The following is a 20,101-nucleotide window of genomic DNA, read 5'->3' on the forward strand; positions in this document are numbered from 1 at the left end:
CAAATTAAATAATTGGAAAAAATTGTATCAGTTTACATTTGTGGGACCCCATTTGGGTCATACGGATGTGTATAAGTGTGTGTTTTACGTTTAATATTGAATTTTCCAAACTGTTCTAGTTTTCATTTAAAAATGGTTTTAAAAATGTAAACTGTTGATGTTCGCAAAAGTAAATAATAAACGACACAAATAAAAACGACAAGCACTTTTTTACGCATAACTGTACATAACTGTACTTGTGTGTCGTTACACCCCTAATGTATGAATATATTTTATTATATGTTTATGTGCCTGTTTTTGATTGAAGTACAATATACTGTAGGTGTAACGTGTGTAGTCGAGTTCTAGAAACCATGGATGTGCATGTGGTGGCTGTGACCTCTGACCTGACCCCTGGCTCAGTGGGACAGTAGGTTAAAGATGATGGGCAGCACGGCAGATTGCCCCCATGCATACATACACATACACACACACACACACGCACACATACGCACGCACGCACACACACACACACACACACACACAAATGGGGCACCTCTGCCTGGACCAACACTAACACAGACACACTGGATCCTCCCACTTCAGCCACTCTTACTTTCCAGGAGTATATCTAACAATACTATTCCTGTACACTAGGAGGCGATCAACCTGTTTCTGCAAGTGCAAAAATCAACCTACTACCCCCAAACCCTTTTATTCTTCTGCCTCGAGGATAAACATACTCCTGGAGAGCTCATTCCATCCTGTACTTGAATCTCGCTCGCTTCTCCCTGAACCATGGAATGATGGGAAGTGGAGGGATCATGGTCCTAGCACTTACATTGCACATCTACCCGGATGGACTTGATGGCAGCCACCCCAACCCCGTTCTCGGCCTTGCAGTAGTAGCGGCCTCCCTGCACCCTCTGGATGTTGTCGATGCGCAGGGTTTCATTGAAGATCGGTGTGTCTTGGAACTTGTCTGACGCGCTGCCTGCTGTCTTGGTCCACCGTACCTGTAAAGAATGACACGAGAAGCAAGATTTGAATTCCAATGATCTCCTGAAACTGCAAATAACTATTCCTATTCACTGAAGTGAATTTAATTCCCAACTAAATTTTAATTTAATTTCGAACTGGTCTTCGAATGATTTTTCTCCATTCCTGCTGCCTCCATGAAGCCGTGAAGTTTTCTTACAATCAATACGAAAGCATAACTAAACAGGTTCCTCCTGCATAAATCAAATACAGCAACTTCTCTGAGTATTGAAGTTTTGGAAAGATGAGTCACAACTAAGTCACTATATCCTCTGGAAATTACACTATCAAGGCGTTTGAAACTTTGCACCTCCACCAGACAAACAGAAATAGCAAACCTTAAACATCCAATTAGACAGCACGATTCTAATAGATCAATTTAAAGCAAAGGATGGTACAGTATGTGGGCAGAGCATCTGAGGATAGGAATCAATACGAAATTACTTGAATCAAATGCAGAACTTCAAGACAACTACCAATTCAGTGTAAGTCATCAGTAAGCTGTCCAAATTATTGTCTATCGGTGCCATAAATTGATGTTAAAATTACACAATATATATTTTTTTGTATCTACACTGACCAAACATAACTTCATGGCCACCAATTAGTTATACCATTATAACCACCTGCCTAATATTGTGTTGTTGCCCATCTTGCTGCCCAAACAGTTCTGACCCGTCGAGCATTAACAGCATCAAATTCTTCAGTAATGCGATCTCATTCCTTGGACTTTTGATAGATACTGAAAACTGCAGACCAGGAAAACTCCAAAAGACCTGCATTTTAGAATTTAGAGATGCTCTGACCAAGTCGTCTAGTCATAACAATTGGTCATAATGTTATGCCTAAACGGTGTAGAATAAATAGAAATGGAAGAAAACCAGCACAATGCTTGAGCCCCTTGTAAAACAAGCCAACCTGAATGATTTTTTTTCTTTTTCTCTACGCCTTACACTTCATTAACTTTGTAACATGGTGGTGTCAGAATCATGCTATACAGCTGTTTCTCTTCAGCTGAGAGCAAGTGGTATTGTATAGCAAATCAGCACCATGGAAAGCTCCCAATACCGTTCCATTCCATACCGTACAAACTGTAAAAAACATGGTGGCATCATAGTATGCAGCTACTTCTCTTCAGCTGGGACTGTATGGCTTACATAGATAATAAGTACCATGAATAGCTCGAAATCTAATCATGATAGCAACCCTAGAAATCTAGATCAGAATAGCTTGGACATAGGATCAAAGTTTCTTAAAAAGTCTTGAAAAGGGCTTTGTGCAAAAGATCGCCTCACAATCTGATAAATCTGTTGCAATGAAGAGTGGAATCAAATGTAGATTCATTCTCACATGACTCTTGTTTTATAGGTAAAGTTTAAGACACTTTAGGCAAAAAGTCTAGACACATATGCAACAAGGCTACTTTCTTTTTTTATTCATTTCTTAGTTGTCGCAGTGCTAGTGCAGACGTGTTGGACCAACTGTAATTGATCCAAGATATACTTTATATGAACTGAAAAAAGCAAAGTTGTAGGTCAGTGGGAGAGCCATTTTGCAGCAAATCAAGGAGCAGGGTTAAGCCTACATAAAAAAAAATGTTTAAAAAATTTAAATCCAAGAGGAGTCACCTTCACATCATACACATGATGAGCTGAAATCAAATCACGTTTTCATCAATTCTAACCTTGTCCAAATCCTCTTGGCATGTCACATTCTTTCTAATGCTTTAAACCTCTTCAGAACGCTTTTTTTTAATACACCCTCCCCACCGCCCAGTCACATCTATGAGCAAGCAAAAGTGCAGCAAACAGCACAAAGCAAAGAGTGTGTAATCTCTGTGGACTTGTAGTCATGATTAAAGCTCCCCGGTTATAATCAGGGTCACCCCTGGATGTGGAGTCGCTCGGGCGAGCGGCACTCTGTGTTGGAAGAGGAAGGTTAGGACATGCACGCAAAGGATTATGGGATTAGGTAACCTGTAAAAACGAAAGGCTTTGTGTTTATTCAGGCTTGTTTGCCCGTGGATTTGGGACGCAGCTGTTCGCCATTGATCAGACAGACAAGGTGAGAAATTAATGGAGAGAGCAAGAGGGGAAAAAATAAAAATAAATAAATAAATCGCTCACTAGGAGGTTTGCGCGAACATTTTTCAAAGTACAAAGTGCTTTTTTTTTTTGTTTGTTTGTTTTTTTGCTAGAATTGGACAAATATTACTTGGGGAAGTCAGCCAAATGATATATAGCTTCAATTCCTTTTTTTTTTCTTTTTGGTCCACATTATAAATCTGACTTGTTTGTTCGGAGCGTATTGTCACAAAAAATATCCATATTGGTTTATTAATAAATGAGACGGATGTGTGTGAACGATACGAGTTAGCTAGCTAGAGGATCTCCCACAATATCCTCACGGAGCTGGTTTTCTGAGGAAGAACACTGGCTGCTTTAATGAAGCCAGCATATGCGGTCCCAAGGACACGGTTTAATCTATAGCAAGTTGTATGAAGAAAAAGTTTTCAGACCACGCGATTCTCCACATTATATTTACGGCGTAATTACGATTTTCCAAACTGTGAAGGATTTTTTCTTTTCACCTTGCTATAGTAATGTGACTAATATTGAATTAATACTGGGAAAAAAATATTTTCCTTTCCTTATTCTTTTTCCCATAAAATAATCGTTATTTGCTGTCATTTTCGTTGTTGCACATGTAAAATAAATAAATTAATTAATTAAATAAAAAAAAATGGCAGGCACCATATAGTAGAGAGAAAAATCCACAAAAAAATTCTAATCCCTACAAACGCTAATCTGACCCCCAGAAAGAGGCTGTTTATGGTCTCCTGAACTTCAAGAAAAAAACATTTATCAGGAGATGTCCTGTTTCTCCACAGTGTTAACTGTGACTATAAATGAAAAAACAAACATACAAACATCATTAATTGGGACATTGCACAATTTTCTGTTGTCATGTACATAAAAAATGTCCCTTCTGTGTATCGATACACTCTCGTACGTCACAAGATCTAGTATGGAAGCACCGCAGGTTGTATAGTGGTCTTATTCCAGAAAACGTAACACTGGTTTGTTAGATCAATCCTGTTTCACGTGTATTTCTTACAATACAATTAGAATATATAACATCTATGCTGTGATATAAAAATTGTAATCTGGACTATGGAAATTCCTCTATACAGAAAGTCAGATTATCCACAAGCACTGGCAAGCCATAAGGGCCAGCAGGACCTTCTCTCCTTAATCAGAATTCTATCCCAATCACTAGCTTACATTTTTATATTTGTCCATGAGTGTGCATTAAATAATAGTCTTTTCTCTTCATTTTATAGGGTTTCTCTCGGATGAGATGGTACATTTGGGTTACAGTTTCTATCCAATCAGATTTCAGCCATCACATCATGTGTTGCTGAGTTCAAAGGAATCTGCCATAAACCCTTCACTATTAAGACTGTGGGCATCCTGTAGCTTTTTACAGCACAATTTACACGACGGACTTTAAAAAAAAAGCTGGACATCATGTGGAAAGGTCGACCGAAACAGTTCTAAACAGTTGTTAAGATTTTTCATGAACCATTTATACTTTTGCGTTTGCTTACCTGTACAATTTTCACAAAAGCACAAATGGCCTTTGTTTCAAATCTCTAAGAAAACCTTATAATGATGCACAAAAATGGGTGGAATAAAATAAAATTTTTATGAGGTTAATATCGGTGGTTCTGCTAAAGATTGTATGAGGTGGTGCAGCTGTGGCTGCAGTGAAAGCAGACTTTTTGTGTCCATTATGTTTCTTTCTTGCTCTGTTATACTGTTTCTCTATAATATTTATAGTTTTATAGCCGTGGTGTCATAATGATGGAATTAAGGGGTGGACTGATTCTGGAAGGACACCCCTGAAGGCCTGGGTGTTAAATGCAAGGCCCACAACTGTCCTCGAGTATCCACTTGTCCCCTCTGTTAAAGCGTATATTGAAGCACATTGATAGATTTGATTTGTAGGATTTGAACAAAACTGTAATTAAGTCTGAGATTGATTTTGAAATTAGTAAGAGTTTAATTTTCACTGACGTTGCTACTGATATATTAGTTTCTCACAAAAGAAAATTGTGCTAGAATAAAAAATATATTTTTTACAGTCCCCTTCGACGTCTAGACTTTTCTGGATTTCACAATGCAAGCAAAAAAATGAAGCTGATACGCCAAGACAATAAGATTCTATTTTTTTTCCTGTGACATGAGATAAAAAAGGGGAAAAGACACACAGAGGACTTTATCACTCCAAAACCGGTGGCAAGACTTTGCTTTCTGACATCGGCTTCTGCTACATATCACTTCCTTACAGGTTTTCCAGGGGACCCCACCCCACCCAACTTAAAAAAAATTATCTTTTCTCTCTCGCTACCCTAGCTGTCATCGTGAGAACTCCAGCCCGTCATCATCTCAGTACATTCTTACACAGCTTAGAGTTGGTTTTTATTGTAGCCATTTTTTTTTAGCAAATCGAGTCAGTCACGGAGGCCAAGACACCAAGTTTACTCGCTCGAAATAAAAGGGCCAAAAGCCAAATCTACAGCGTGGTATGTTCTGTATTTGTATCTAGAGTAATGATGTGTAATAGTCACCAGCTCCAGGGTGTTTTACTGTGAGTAATCTGTAGCAAAACGCAAAGTGTATTTGTCACGGATGGATAATTGTGTCACTTAAGGAAATTCGCGGATTGTTAAGCAGATGTCTGACGTGCGTCGTGGCTCGAAAATTGTGGCTGCGTTTTATCCAGACTTCTGGACCCTTGTGAAATTTTTCCAATCTTGTTCTGTTACAATTGGAGGTTTTACAAATCTCGTAACCAGAGCTATGGAGAAACACTGACTGGTTCTTCTGTGTGATAAAAGCAAGTACATGACTACAAGACTTGTGAGGTTACATCAATTTGTCAGAAAAAGAAACCTTTGGACAAGTTGTAATCTTTGGGAACATCACAAAAAATTACTACAAAAAGGACAAATGGGAAAACCGATCAAAACACATATCTAATACACGAAATGGACTATACTTCAAAACTATTCTCGGGTAGGTCACCGTGTACGGCTTACTACAAAAAAATTGTAATTGAAAACGAAACATGTATGGAGGACAGTATGGAGACAGGAGAAAATTCTCTTCAGGAAGCTGATTTAGTTCTTGTGCTAAATATCGTCCAATAAGTGCAGATAAAAGACAAAGTGCTACTGAAAGCTAAAGTCGAAAGGATTTCTGAAACTGAAAAGTAGTCTGGAAGAAAAGTTTGAAAGGACGGTTCCGGCAGAGAAGGCCAAAACTCCATCACAGATTCACCAAGACTGTTTAAAAGCGACTCATAACATTGTGTACACATTTACCGACATGGTGGACCAGGGTTCTTCTAATCTAGACTTCAAAGTCCATGCACGGTTCTGCTCAAACCCCCAACAAACCTGAACAGGGAGGTGGTAGCTCAGTGGTTAAGGCATTGGGCTTTGGATCAGAAGATCACAGGTTCAAATCCCACCACCACCAAGCTGCCACTGCTGGGCCCTTGAGCAAAGCCCTAAGACCCTCCCCTGCTCAGTTGTAAGTCGCTCTGGATAAGGGCGTCTGCCAAATGCCGCAAATGTAAAGTAAATGAACAAAAGTAAAACACAGCTACCCCAGGTCTTCAGGATTGCTCAAGTTTTTAATTACATGCAGTTGAGTTTAGAGGCTGAAGACATTTGCTTCAGATTTGAAGAACACCATGACATCACTCTGACTAATACCACATTTTAGACCTCATTTTAGACCTCAAAATACAAACATCCTTCATTAAAAGGTTCTGTCAGTAGGGAAAAATTAGGCTTTGAAATCAGACTAACCATCTCATCTTCAGAGGAATAAGTGCATCCTCGATTCACTGATGCTCTTATGATTGGCCCTGAGCTATTGACATCGAATGCAAATATATTTTTACGTGAAATATGTCGGAGGTTTAATGTGTGACGCAACTCAATGACGCAATGGCCACGGAAAAGAGATCTAATACCCGAGCGTGTCTCTGGTAAATCAAAACGCTTACTCATGAACCTCCTGATGGGAATCTTTAGATAAACAAGCTGAAAAAAAGAACGCTCTGCTTGCTTTATTGATGTGTTGGAAAAAGAATGAGTGTGTCACCGATTAAAAAAAGACTTGACGACTGGAACTTCAAAAAGCTGACGTTAATGCATAGGAGCACTTGTAAGAGGGGGGGAGGGGAGGTAAGCCAAAACCGAAGATCATATGGATGAAACGAGATCGGGAAGAGCCAAAAACAATGAAGGACAAGAAGAGGGCGAAAGAGGAAATCGAACCGGTGTCGGATTTTGCTGCTTCATTCCTGTTACCCGGGATGGTTTGTACCCGTGTCATTCGTTTCCAAATCAGGTTACCTGCATTAATGCGGCACGGCTGATCGCTAAATCTTTCCGAACATAATGGAACGCAGCAGAATTTGCGATGTGATGTGATTTGATGTCATGGCACAATCCCTTTCTTTCTTTATAAACTTAATGGAGAAAAAAGCGAGATATGCTGAATTTAAAATAAAAAAAATCCACTTGCTTTAATCGCGCCAGAACAATCTGAACAAAACTAATAAAAGAAGATCCGCCATTAATGAGTTGAATAGGGTTCGACTCAGGATATGAGAAAGGAATGAAGTTATGAAGCTAAAAAGAAAAGACAAAAAATAATAATGCTCATCAAATAATAAAGTGCCTTTGAACCATGGCATTTAATTGTACAACCTTTTGGATTATTGAGTTTTTCATAGCGCTCAGTAAAACCAGAGTCTTTCTCCAAGAGCTCATTTACTGTATGAACTAAAACTAAAGTCCTCACTAGTCTGAAACACAATTGGTTATGGAATTGCCGTTCAACATTTCCGAACAATAGAAAGCTCACGTGTGTCCTTCGAATGTAAAATGTGATGCTGAACAAGAAGTGAAAAAATTCAAGAGCTGAAATCTAATCGCAAAAATAACACACAATATTAGGTTTTCCAATTGAAATAAAAGCAGACTCTTTTTGTTGAGCTTCAAGGACAGGATGGTGTCCCTTTACGTAGATCGATGATGAAAAGTTGATCATCCAGATGATGATGATGATCAAAGAATGGGTGAAACGAAGCCTGCGAGTTGTACGAGGTTGACATGGCCTTTTGTTCTGATCTTTGTTCTGATCAAATGAGTAATAAAGTCAATCCCAATCGATTCAGGATATTAAATCACCCTAAGGTTTTATATGAACATCGGTCATATTCCTATTAAACTCTCTCCAGTGAAACTATGCACTTTCAGAATAATTGTTATGGAAAGTTCCAGATACCAGAAATTCTTTGGTTCTAACTGTAGATCCAATCCAATAAAACTGAAATTAAATGCGTATTGTCAAAAGTATTGGGACACCTGACCTTTCCTGCTATATGTGGTTCTTTTCCAAACTGTTACCACAAATCTGGAGGCACTCGATTGTTCAGGACGTCTTCAGATGCGCTATAATAACATTTTGCATTCACTTGAACTTGGAAACCCAAACCTGCTCCAGCATGGCGATGCTCCTGTGCACAAAGTGAGCTCCTTGAAGATCTGGTTTACATGCTTTGGAGAGGAAGATCTTGAGTTGCCTGTTATAGAGCTCTGATCTCATCCCCATGCTGACTACACCCCAGGTCTCCTCACCTACATCAGTACCTGTCTGTCATGATACACTTGTGGCTGATGAACACAAATATCCATAAGCACACTCCAAAATCTAGTGGAACATCTTCCCAAAAGAGTGGAGAGAATTAAAAGAGCAGATTGAGACTTAATGTGGAATGAGATGCTCAAAAATCATATAGACCTTCACCATACCAGTTGACCTAATACTTTTGGCAATACAGTGGATGGATGGATGGATGGATGGATGGATGGATGGATGGATGGATGGATGGATGGATGGATGGATGGATGGATGGATGGATGGATGGATGGATGGATGGATGGATGGATGGATGGATGGATGGATAGATAGATAGATAGATAGATAGATAGATAGATAGATAGATAGATAGATAGATAGATAGATAGATAGATAGATAGATACCTGAAAAATAGAGTGCGGAGTGTGTACATAACAGCACTGACATACCAAACACTCTGTACATTTCTTACAAAACACCAACCAATGGAGGTCCCAGAAGCAGAACATTCACCACTACAACCACTACAACCTACAGTACAATGTCTTCTGTCTGCTTTGCTCAGACAAACTCAATTGCCTCCTAAATTAATATACACCATTTCCTTCTCTTGTCGTACGTTTGCAGGGATCAGTGCGTGACCTTGTTTGTGTCTCAACTGATAGATGGTGAAGCTGCAATGCCACCTGATCTCGCTCGCTTTGGTTTCTCTGTATCGATCCCACCAGGCTGCACAATCCCAAGGACAGAAACCCAACCTGCACTATCATTTTTTTTTTTTTTTAACTCATCCACTTCTCCCTCGCTTTCATCCGCGCAAATCCTTCCTCTACCATCCCATTTTCTCTTCTCCAAGAACAGCCACAACCACCCCACCCCCTACCACGTGCCCCTCCTGAGGTCCCAAGGTTGCAATGACCAGCAGTATGAATTAATAATGTAGGGTGTAGGATCACTTTCCACAAAAAAAGCATTTAAGCTGCTATTGTGTTACTAAAGGCTGTGCATTTAGCTGGCTGAGTCAATAAGGCAGAAATGCTATAGGATACACGAAATCAGCTCATGCCCTGGAGCTATACATGCGCAATGTAGCCAGAGTCCTCCAAATGACCTTACATGTCTCTCTCTTTTACAAAACACTCGGATTATTTTACTCGCCTACAAAACATTTTAGCTCTCCACAGCAACGTTCCTCTTAGAGAGGATCAAATCTATGAGCTTGCAAAAAAATAAATAAAAAAATAAAGTCCACATTTGCTGTTTTAATAAGCTCCATTCTTCTGGGAAGATGTTTCATTAGATTTTGCTTTTGAGTGTGCATTTGGAGATTTTGCTCATTCAGCCAGTTAACTCAGGTAGTGATGTAGGTAAGATTAGGAGGCTTGGGGTACAACGTTCTAATCCATTCCAAAGGCGTTTAATGGGGATGAGGTCAGATCTCCATAGCAGACCATTCAAGATCCTCCAATCCAACCATATGTTTGGCTTTGTCTTTCTGGAATAGGTTTGGGTCTCACAGTTCAAATGAAGGGAATCATCTAATCGCATCCAAAAACATACTATACAACGTGCGCCTCCAACTTCGTGGTAACGATTCGGGGAAGATCCACATATGTCTGGAGAAGTCAGGTGTTCCACTATTTTTGTCCATGCATTGTCTTTGGAACAACCCAGAACTAAATGCAGTTGTTGAATTGTGAATGAAGAACTTGGAAGAGCACATTTTAAATTTATTTTATATATACAGTAATCCCTCGCCACATCGCGGTCTCACATGGAACATATCTAATTTAGTTTCACGGAATATTTTGCTGTATCGCAGGATTTTTGCAGTATATAGGTTGTATTGTTAAGAGTTAAAGCCTAAAAAAATAAGCTTGGTAGCAGTACATTAATTTCATCAACATTGCCTTCATCATGATTAGTACTGCACACTTAATTCATCATCATCTTCATCATTCAAGTCATATCTTCACTGGTGAGAACCCATATAGAATTTTTTATGTTAAAATGACGTAGGTTTAAGAACATAGAACGAACAGAGGAAAGGTTTATAAAGCTTCAAGATATACAGGTATTCTGTATACTGTACTGTGTACATGTTAGGTTGCCACTTTGCGGATTTTCGTTACGTTACCAACATAAGACCAACATAAATTTGAATGGTAACAGTTCCTGGCAAAAGTTCCTGACACAATTTGGGTATTTTTGGTACTTCACAATCTAACATTGAGTGGATAATACACAAAAATATCATTTCTAAATGCCACATGCCTCATAAGTTTATATTTTAAATAGAATGAAGATATCCTGAAAAAATTGGATTCCTGCAAACATTTTGTCTAGAGTTTTTCTCCCTTCCCCTGTTTGAGGAACACATCTGTTAGACAGCATTTGGCAGACGCTCTATCCAGACGGTAGATCCCATTTATACAACAGAGCTTTTAAGGGTTAAGGGCTTTTTCCTTAAGGGCCCAGCAGTGGCAAATAAGTGGTGTTGGGATTTGAACTCACAAACCTTCTGATCAAAAGTCCAAATTATATCTTCTAAATAAAAATAATAATAATTCGTTCTGATTTCCAACCACAGTTGCCTGGTCACTGCAATTGCCTTAAAAAAGATTTATGATTCATAGTCACTGCCTAGCAACAAAGTATATTAGTAGAAGATCTATGCACATTAGTATGTTTATACACTATCATATTTAGAGCTGCATTTATACCAGAAATCAGTCTTGTGGTTGCAGGTAAGTCTTTGTATTATTACAAGAAATTTGAATGCCTCTATCCTTGTTTACTCGTACACAACATTTACATTTATGGCATTGGCAGACGCCCTTATCCAGAGTGACTTACAGTTATCTCATTCATACAACTAAGCAGTTGAGGGTTAAGGGCCTTGAAACTAAGGTCTTTCAATTCAGCATCCAATGCTTTAAACACTGAGCTACCGCCTTTCCCACACAAAATTTCAGAACTTCTAACATTTATCAAGGTTAACACCAGAGAAATCAACACAGACTGCAAACTTCGGTCTGTAAAAAAAAAAAACTCACGATGAGCTACAACAGTATCTTCGTCCAGGCGACCGGATTAAACCGGATGAAGGTGTTTAAACAGTATCTTCAGACCCGAGCGTGGTCATTCAAATGGACGCGAGGTACCATGATTCGTGCTTGTTGTTTTTTTTTTTTTTAGAACAGTATGATGATTCGAAGCACAGGGCAGCATAAGTTACAAAAGAAACCCGCTGATTGATCACTACTAAGTAGGATACTCTTTTTGATGTCAAATCATCCCCGGGCTTAATGCATCCCAATCCAGAATAAGCAATCGCTAGACTCCCTTTGCCCAAAATTTATACAGAGCTGCGGGCACTCCTCAGAGATAAAACTACACCTTCTCCAAAAAGGCCCAGCTCTTCATCTGATGTCTGCCGGTACATGTGCAGTGCGACATCTCTTGGGGTGCGAGTCGATTGGAAGAAAAAAAACATAAAAAAAACACACAGTGCTTCCGAAGGATTTTCCAAACACACAAGTCTTAATAAGTGCAATGGATGCAACAGTGATGCAAGAGCAGCTGTCCATGACCTTTACTGAACACAAGCAGCCAGTGGTGGAGGTCAAGGAACAACAGGGAAGAAAAAAATCAATTCAATCCGTTAAATGTCCTTAAGTAGCTTTTTTATGTGTAATTTACAGAAGCATTTCCATTTGGGGAGAATTTACTACATTTTAAAGTCAAATCTCGTCAAAACTTCATTTTGCCAAATCAGTCGTCCGTTTTTTGCTTTTGAGTGAATAAAAACTGGTCAATCACTCAGCAAGCGACCAATCAGAGTCGAGCATGTGTACTGTTTGGTGGTATCTACTTATCACCAACATACAGTTCAGCATCAGTTCAAAAGCAAACGTTTAGAGAGGAATTAATGTTGGAGGAAAAACTAAATTAATAATTGTAATAGATTTCAATCAGTGATTGACTCATAAATATTATTCTATTAATAGATTGATGATGCTAAGAGTATCTTTCACATACACTGAGCTGATTAAACAAAGATAATAGGAACATTACAGCCATAATTAATTATAGTATTTTGGATACTTAAGTACATTTGAAGGCAAATACCTTGTACTTTGACTCAAGTGAAAGGGACACTTTTACTGGAATAATTTTTCCCGAGTAAATTTCTACTTTTACATACAAGCACATGGATTGTGTTCTTCGCTCACTACTCCAAGTAAGAAGTCCTGAAATGGCTAAAGCCAAAAAGGTCACCTGCATCCTTCAGATACTTAAAGCACAAGTCAAGATTTTGGATTTGATGATTCATGATCAGATTCAAAAGAACAGACGTTTTCAAAAAAAGGTCAGAATCTCACACTTTTGAAGTGAAGTGTGCAGTCTCTCTTTTTGGATTTTCTTCACGTTTCTAAATCGTTCTGCTCTTTTCCAGTTATATAAAAAAATAAAAAATCCCACGAGGTCTCAGAAAGTTTCGCCAACTGCACATGAAGTGAGATATAGGGCAGTTTAAGGCCAACGTGCAAATTAGCTGTTGGGGTGACTTGTAACGGTCAGGTACAGGTACAGTAAAGCGAACGCCGAGGCATATGGAGGAGAGGATAAGGTGCGAGACTTTGACTTTGGTGAAAAACTACCAGAGAATCGCAACCAGAACAGCCTGTCTGGAATGTTCCGGCAAGAAGATCCCCAGTACGTCCCCAATGGGATGCTCTTTTTTGTCGGAAACATGTCAATGTGCTTTTTCTAGCAATCCATTATCACCCAACTGTCATAAAGTAGCTTAAAAAAAATAAAAGAATGTATAAGTTTGTGGCGAAATTGTAAGTTTGTGCCAATCTCCCTGAGATGGCAAGAGGGAGAAACCTTGAGAGGAACCAGACTCGAAAGAGAACCCATCCACACCCTCAACACAGAATGTCCATTCATTACAGTTCATCGTTGTTGAGGTGTGCAGTATCAATAGATCAATAGATGATTAAATTCCACCTGTGTTTCTGAGCCATTGTAATAAACTGTTGAGTTCAAATCGAAAAACCGAGATCTTGCGTTGCTCTGTAGTTTGATGGCTCCCCAGGCCATGCTCCTAAACATGCTCCTGAGGTACCAGCGACCAGCGTTCTTGTCCTTTTACGCTGGTCGCTGGTACCTCAGGAGCATGTTTACGTATCCTTAATGTCTGCAAATGCTCCAGCTCGATATATATTTTAATTGTCTGACGTAGCTTTAATTCTCGACTAAAAATGTATTGTTTAAAATCATAAAAAAAGCTGCACATCTATTTATTCATTGCAGGGAGTACAGAAATCGTCTCTCTCGCTCTGTATGGACTACGAACGCATTCAATCCAATTTTCAGGAGCGACGCCAAACAATCAGTCTTGATCAAGGATTGAATAAATCCTCTATCAAACTCTTTCACTGCGAAGCGGCTCTTCATTACGGAAGGCTTGAATCCTGAATTGGGTTGTCCCATCAGTTAGAGAAGGCGAGAGCAAAAAAGGAGCGCAGAAAGAACTGGAGAGAAAATTGCCTTCCTAACAAGTTCCCGCGGGACTTTTTAAAACCCCGCCGCTTGGGGGGGTGCTTTTATTGGCCCGAGCCCACGCGTCGATTATTCGACCGCCATTCGATCCTACACATTTCTGTAGCGAACGATTGAGTTTCTGATACATCAAAAAAAAGGAAATTATGCCCCCAAAGAGCCTGTAAGTAAAATACCAGCCATGCAAGAGCCTAAACACTGCTTTGGATATCGTAGGACTGAACAGCTGAAGAAATGGCTTAACATGCACTCTGTCTACTGGATCTGAATCTCCTTTCTACATTTCCTTATTAAACCATATAAAGGCAAGTGGGTCACCTCATTCCTCGCCACAATCAACACGTCACGTGTGCGCATAATAGTGTATTTAGTGCATGCCCTTGTGTAATCGCGTAGACAATGGAGCTAGATCTCCTTGGCGACACATTCGGGATCTGTGCCAAATCCTCAAAGAGGGTTTAGTGTGGCCCGGCTCCAAATGCAGTTCACACTTTTCCCTCTGCTTTTCTTCCCACCTCCAAATGCATGGGAATCGAGATTATGCTTATTAGACTATAATGCGTGTGCGTTTAAATAATGAAATGAAACAATTCAAAAATCCAATTAAACAGTGGGTTAAAGTGTAAAATTTAAAAGTGCTACAGACACGCATCAGGGCAGCATTTACTACTAGTGACAATCAGTCTCAAACAAACAAAGATTTCTGTTACATACTTCAAAAAACTGAAGAACCAACAGTGGTGGATGAAGTACGCAAACCTGCAGTTGAAGTAAAATAGAGATACGCTCTGTAAAATAATACTGTAGTGAAAATTCTCCTTTTAAAACTTCACTTTAGTAAAAGTACAATAATATTTGCTTTCAAATGTACTTAAGTATCCAAAATACTATGATTTACTACAGCTATCAAGTTCCTATTATCATTTTTGTCACAAGAGTCACACAGTCAACTCAATTTATTGACTGAAAAGACGAATGTTGCTCTCAGCACACCAATTTATTAATAGAATGATAAAGTCAAACACTGATTAATATCTATAACAATGATCATAAACCTAAAACTTCAAAAGAAATCATGCAAGTAAAAAGAAACTTTCGCATATCAGACGTATCACAAGATATCCGACTTATCCGAGTCTCCCCAAATGGATACTTCAGTAAAGTACAGACACATGAAAAAGTTACTTAAGTACAGTAATTAATTACAATTACTTCATTAACGTCCACCGCTACGAACGAGAATGATCGACTTTCCATTTTATGAAAATCGATCTAACCGCTCATTGCAACCGTGCTGAGCTGAAAGGCATCTCGGAAAGCACAAACGTTGCGTTTATGCAAATAAATATGTACTGCAACAACTAAAAAAAGTATATGGCGATCAATTTACAGCATGAACTTCATTTCGAGCAAAACATTCAAGTCGCATTCTCTCGACTTTCAAAGATGGCCCTGACTTCATTTCAACATCCCAAGCTTTCATTCCCCAGACAACTGATTGAAAACACCTGTATCTGTGCAGACTTTGAGAAGTATACGCTCAGCTCTTTGGATCTGTTCGCTCATCTCTCATTGAAAGCTGAGATTCCTGTATTTGCAGATGTTCTATTTCTGTCTAAATCAACTGTAATATAGATCAATAATTTTATAAAATCAGAGGGAAATTCATTTGCATAATTCCTATAATATACTGTAGCTGTAGGACTGATCGCATTACTTTGTTAATTACTGTTACAATAAAGACAGAAGCTTGTTATTATGAACCAGTTACAGTTAAGTGATGGAAATAGTCTGGCCACTGTACTACTGCGGGGGAAAGTCTATAAAAAATAAAAAGAAATGAATAACAGGCATGTGGGAGCTTTAGATTAATGTCAGTTGACACCTGAAATCTGCATTTTGAAAGAATGTATGAAAGAGGAGCCTTTTTTAAGAGACACCTCACCTCTCTACACGGCTATCAACGCGGTTAGGACGGATTTTGGATCTATTTATTTTTCGAGAGTTTTCACGACGAAAATATCTAATTGCACATTCATTTATCACGCACTCCATCTTAAAAGTATAAACACTGATAACTAACTACTGAACCGTGAACGAGGTGCGCTCCAGGCCACGGCTGCTCCGATAGCGCATGTAATGTTGTTATTACAGTTTTACATGCGGAGAGTTATTATTATTTTTCTACGCAGCAAGTAAACCGGTCCCCAGAGGCAACAGAAAAATCGGTGCTGTAATTTCCTCACTTTCCGTTGTTTTGTTTTTTCTTCTACAAGGAATATTTCCCTAGGTCCTGAGCGAAGCCCAGAAACATTCTTAATTTACCTGCGAGTGCGCGAGTGCTCGGGACAAAAGGATGTCTGATAGAAAGCGGAGAAGATTTTATCTGGCAATCTGGATTTGTGCCATATGGATGGGTCCTGCATTAAAAAAAAAGAAAGAAATGTAATAAATGAATGGATTTGCATGCGTGGGTGTGTGTAACTGAGGCAGACGGAGAAGGAGATAGAAAAAAGAGAAAATGACTAAAGCGAATGTGAAAGTATACAAATTAATGACGGCAGCTTGTCAATACTAGTTGGTTCGTTTTAAACCGGCAGACAGGCTCTAACCAGAAGCTTGGGATGTAGGTGCACTAAAATGAATGTAAATAAAAGAAAATCCTGGTTTTTCGTGCTCCTTTCGCCAAACAACACTGGGTTCCAGAGTTTTTGGTCTGCTGAACCTATTCATCCTTCCGTATTTCCATTCATTACCATGCTTACGATTTTGTTCTGTTATTTTTATTATTATAACAGAGCTGCAAGCTGCAATTAAGAGGCCCAAAAACTTACTGGTCTCATCCTGTTGTCTTACAGGATGACAAAAAAAAAGCCATTTGGACCGTAAACTTGTTCCCAGCAGTTTCTTAAACCACTGTTGAAATATTGCTTGACTTGCAGTTTTTGGTAGCCCTGCCAAACTGTATTTGTCTCAACAATCCAATTTGGTTTGTGGGGCAACGTTTGTAGAGAAATGTAGAAACTTGAGAAATTGAGAAAAATCCTATATGTAGGACTTTATTATGGTATCCATTGGTAATGCTGAATCAGTTGAGAGGCAGAGGCTAAATGTGCTGTTTAATCAACTGAGACTGTCCTCGATAACTGGGCAAAATTCTAAACCAAGCAAACAAAGTGATCTATTGTCTCATAAGCCCCCTGCAATGCCAGTACATATCCCCCAGGAGGTTCTTAAGCCCTGCTACATACAAAATAAAACTAGACTATTAGGCTAGACTATGAGTGTTGGACAATATTCCAAAATAAATCAAAGTTCGGTGATTGGATGGCTTATTTTGTTGTCTTGTTTCTCAGAACAAGGTTTCTAACTTAATTAGCCACACATACACCTAATCTCTTCACTCGTACACTACCGGCCATGGTGCGAGTGCACATCCTTTACATTAAGTAGATTGTACTTGTGTGCAATTTACTTGTACTGATCGTTGGATTGCTGCGTGTTTGACCAGTTACATTTATCCTAATAAATAAAAACGAATAACTGATATCGCAAATTGTAGTCGAGTCAAAAGTAAGATATTTGATCCTGAAATATAGGGAAGTAAAAGTCTCCCCAAACAGAAATACTTGAGTAAAGTTCTACTGAGCTACTTAAGTACAGTAATGAATTACATTTACATTGTTACTGTCCACTACTAAGTACTCGTTAAAGTCAAGGTGGATCCCAGGAACACCTGATGCAAGTTAGGAATAAACCTTGGATGGGACACCAGTTTGTCACACATTCATCCACAACAAAGTGTAATCGAGCAGAGAAAATGGACCTACTGCAATGTTTTTAGAAAATTCATACATTCATAAGCTCTAAGCTCAGGACTGAACCAGGGCTCCTGAAGATGTAAGGCAGCAACACTACCTGTAGTGTAGACTTCAGATGTATAAACAGCATGTATTAAAAAAATCACATAAATACAATAGAAAAATGTATGCCATGCTCTTGTGGTTAAAGAAAAAAACCCCTTTCTGTGGTTCTTCTCTCGCAATTTTTTCGCTCTCACATGTCGAAAGTCTATTGCACATTCTGTTCGATCTTTTTATTTGTATTTTTTTCTAGAAACCTATGAGCATCCAGTCAACATGCTAGAGGTACAGGCATTTTTCCTTGCTGTTTGTGTGTTATGATGCTAAAAAATGTGGAAGAAAGCTGCGAGCGCACAGAGTCTGACAATTTAAATCACTCTTTCTAGCCGGCATGAAGTTACTCGAGGGTTCTCTATTTATTCTTTTGACATTTTCTCTCTATTCAGGACAGCAAGAGAACAACAGTTTCCCTGAGTCTGCCTCAGATCATTTCTGCTCGAAATCTTCCTGTAGTAAACGCACAACGATATAAATATCACACACGTTTTTGTAATAGCCGCAGTTGTGGAAATCCCTGTACATTTGAGTTGTACATTTACAGTATGACTTGTGAATGACTTCACACGCATTTTAAGAATGAAAAAATTCTCAATCGGTTCGTGCTTTTTTAATTGCGAACCCGTGGCCAAATATAATCCACATTACAAACACAGTAAGAAAGAATTGCAGTTTAGTATGCATCTCTAGTTCGGTCGTGAGCTTTGCAAGTGCTGCCAAAAAAAGTTGGCAACACATAGGTGCTGCTCAGAAAACAAGCAAACTAACAAGGCCCAGGGAACATAAGCCCTGCCATCCCCATTTCAATGTCCCTGGCCAGCGGAGAAGGTGCCATTGCAGCCTGTGGCTCTGCTACTTTGGAATGGAATCAGGATGCAAGATCCAGCATGCCACTGGCCCGCACTCGCTTCATCATCTGAGCAAAACCTCTAACAGTTTTATTACTCATTCTCCTGCACCCTTTTACTCCCCTGGCATGTCACAGATGAACCTTTAGAGAACTTAAATGTGGCACGTGTAGGATCGTTGGGACTGCAAACTGGATAATAGATTTCCCCCTAGTGGAGGGGAGTCAGGTGCTCTCGCTTTCAACTGTTCCACAGCAGCCTCCATACTGAAATTAGCATAGGAAGTACATAAGTAACTCAAGGGACTATACAATAAAAGCATATACTTCATCTAGCAAACCTAGTAAGGATGGTAAGATTCGCCGATTCGCATCGGTGCATTGGCATAAAACTTAAACCCGTTAGCCTTCGCCACAGCTTTTGGGACTCACAGCTGAAAATGCCCTACCTAAATTAAGTTGTTAACAGTTTCTGATAAAAGTGGGCTACATACACAAAAATTTAAATAGCTTTAAAAAGAAGAAACTTGCAGCTTTACTGTCCATTCTACTGTCCAAAGTTGATATTGCTCAAAAAGATAATGTTATAGAAAGTTATAGATGATGAAGTACCGTGAATATAAATTTCCTCAATTAAATTCTTTTTTCTTCATATATAAATACATGAAATCAGTCCTAAAACAATCCAGAAAAGTACTGGGTTGAAAGCCACATGTCTCATGAGTTAAAATTGTACATTTTATGGAGATTTTCATAACAAATGAGATTCCTACAAGCATTTATCTGAGACTATGTCTGATCCTTTTCTTCCTCCCCCTGTTTGAGAGCCACCTGCTAAACTCAGGTGGTCCTTCATACTCTATTCATACAGTCTGCATTGAAATAATGGCTGACCATTAAAGGTTTTTGTTATACATGTTTGGTTATTGGTATTGATTTGGCATTCATATTAATGGCCAGGTAGCCAGAGAAGCTATTGCTTTACAGTCATAGCCATTCATATTGATGTCCGGCCATTCCA

The 20,101-nt window shown here is 39.0% G+C and overlaps 1 protein-coding gene across 1 annotated transcript in view; it reads right to left on the bottom strand.

Annotated features, from left to right (window-relative positions):
* LOC124377713 (MAM domain-containing glycosylphosphatidylinositol anchor protein 1) overlaps positions 1-20,101 on the bottom strand; it is a 178,750-nt gene that overhangs the window by 112,659 nt on the left and 45,990 nt on the right. Inside the window, exon 4 of the mRNA XM_046837012.1 lies at positions 821-995. Coding sequence (XP_046692968.1) covers positions 821-995 — 175 coding nt within the window. The remainder of the gene's footprint in view (positions 1-820; positions 996-20,101) is intronic.

This window comes from Silurus meridionalis, chromosome 2 (genome assembly GCF_014805685.1).
Source record: "Silurus meridionalis isolate SWU-2019-XX chromosome 2, ASM1480568v1, whole genome shotgun sequence".
Taxonomy (NCBI): Eukaryota; Metazoa; Chordata; class Actinopteri; order Siluriformes; family Siluridae; genus Silurus; species Silurus meridionalis.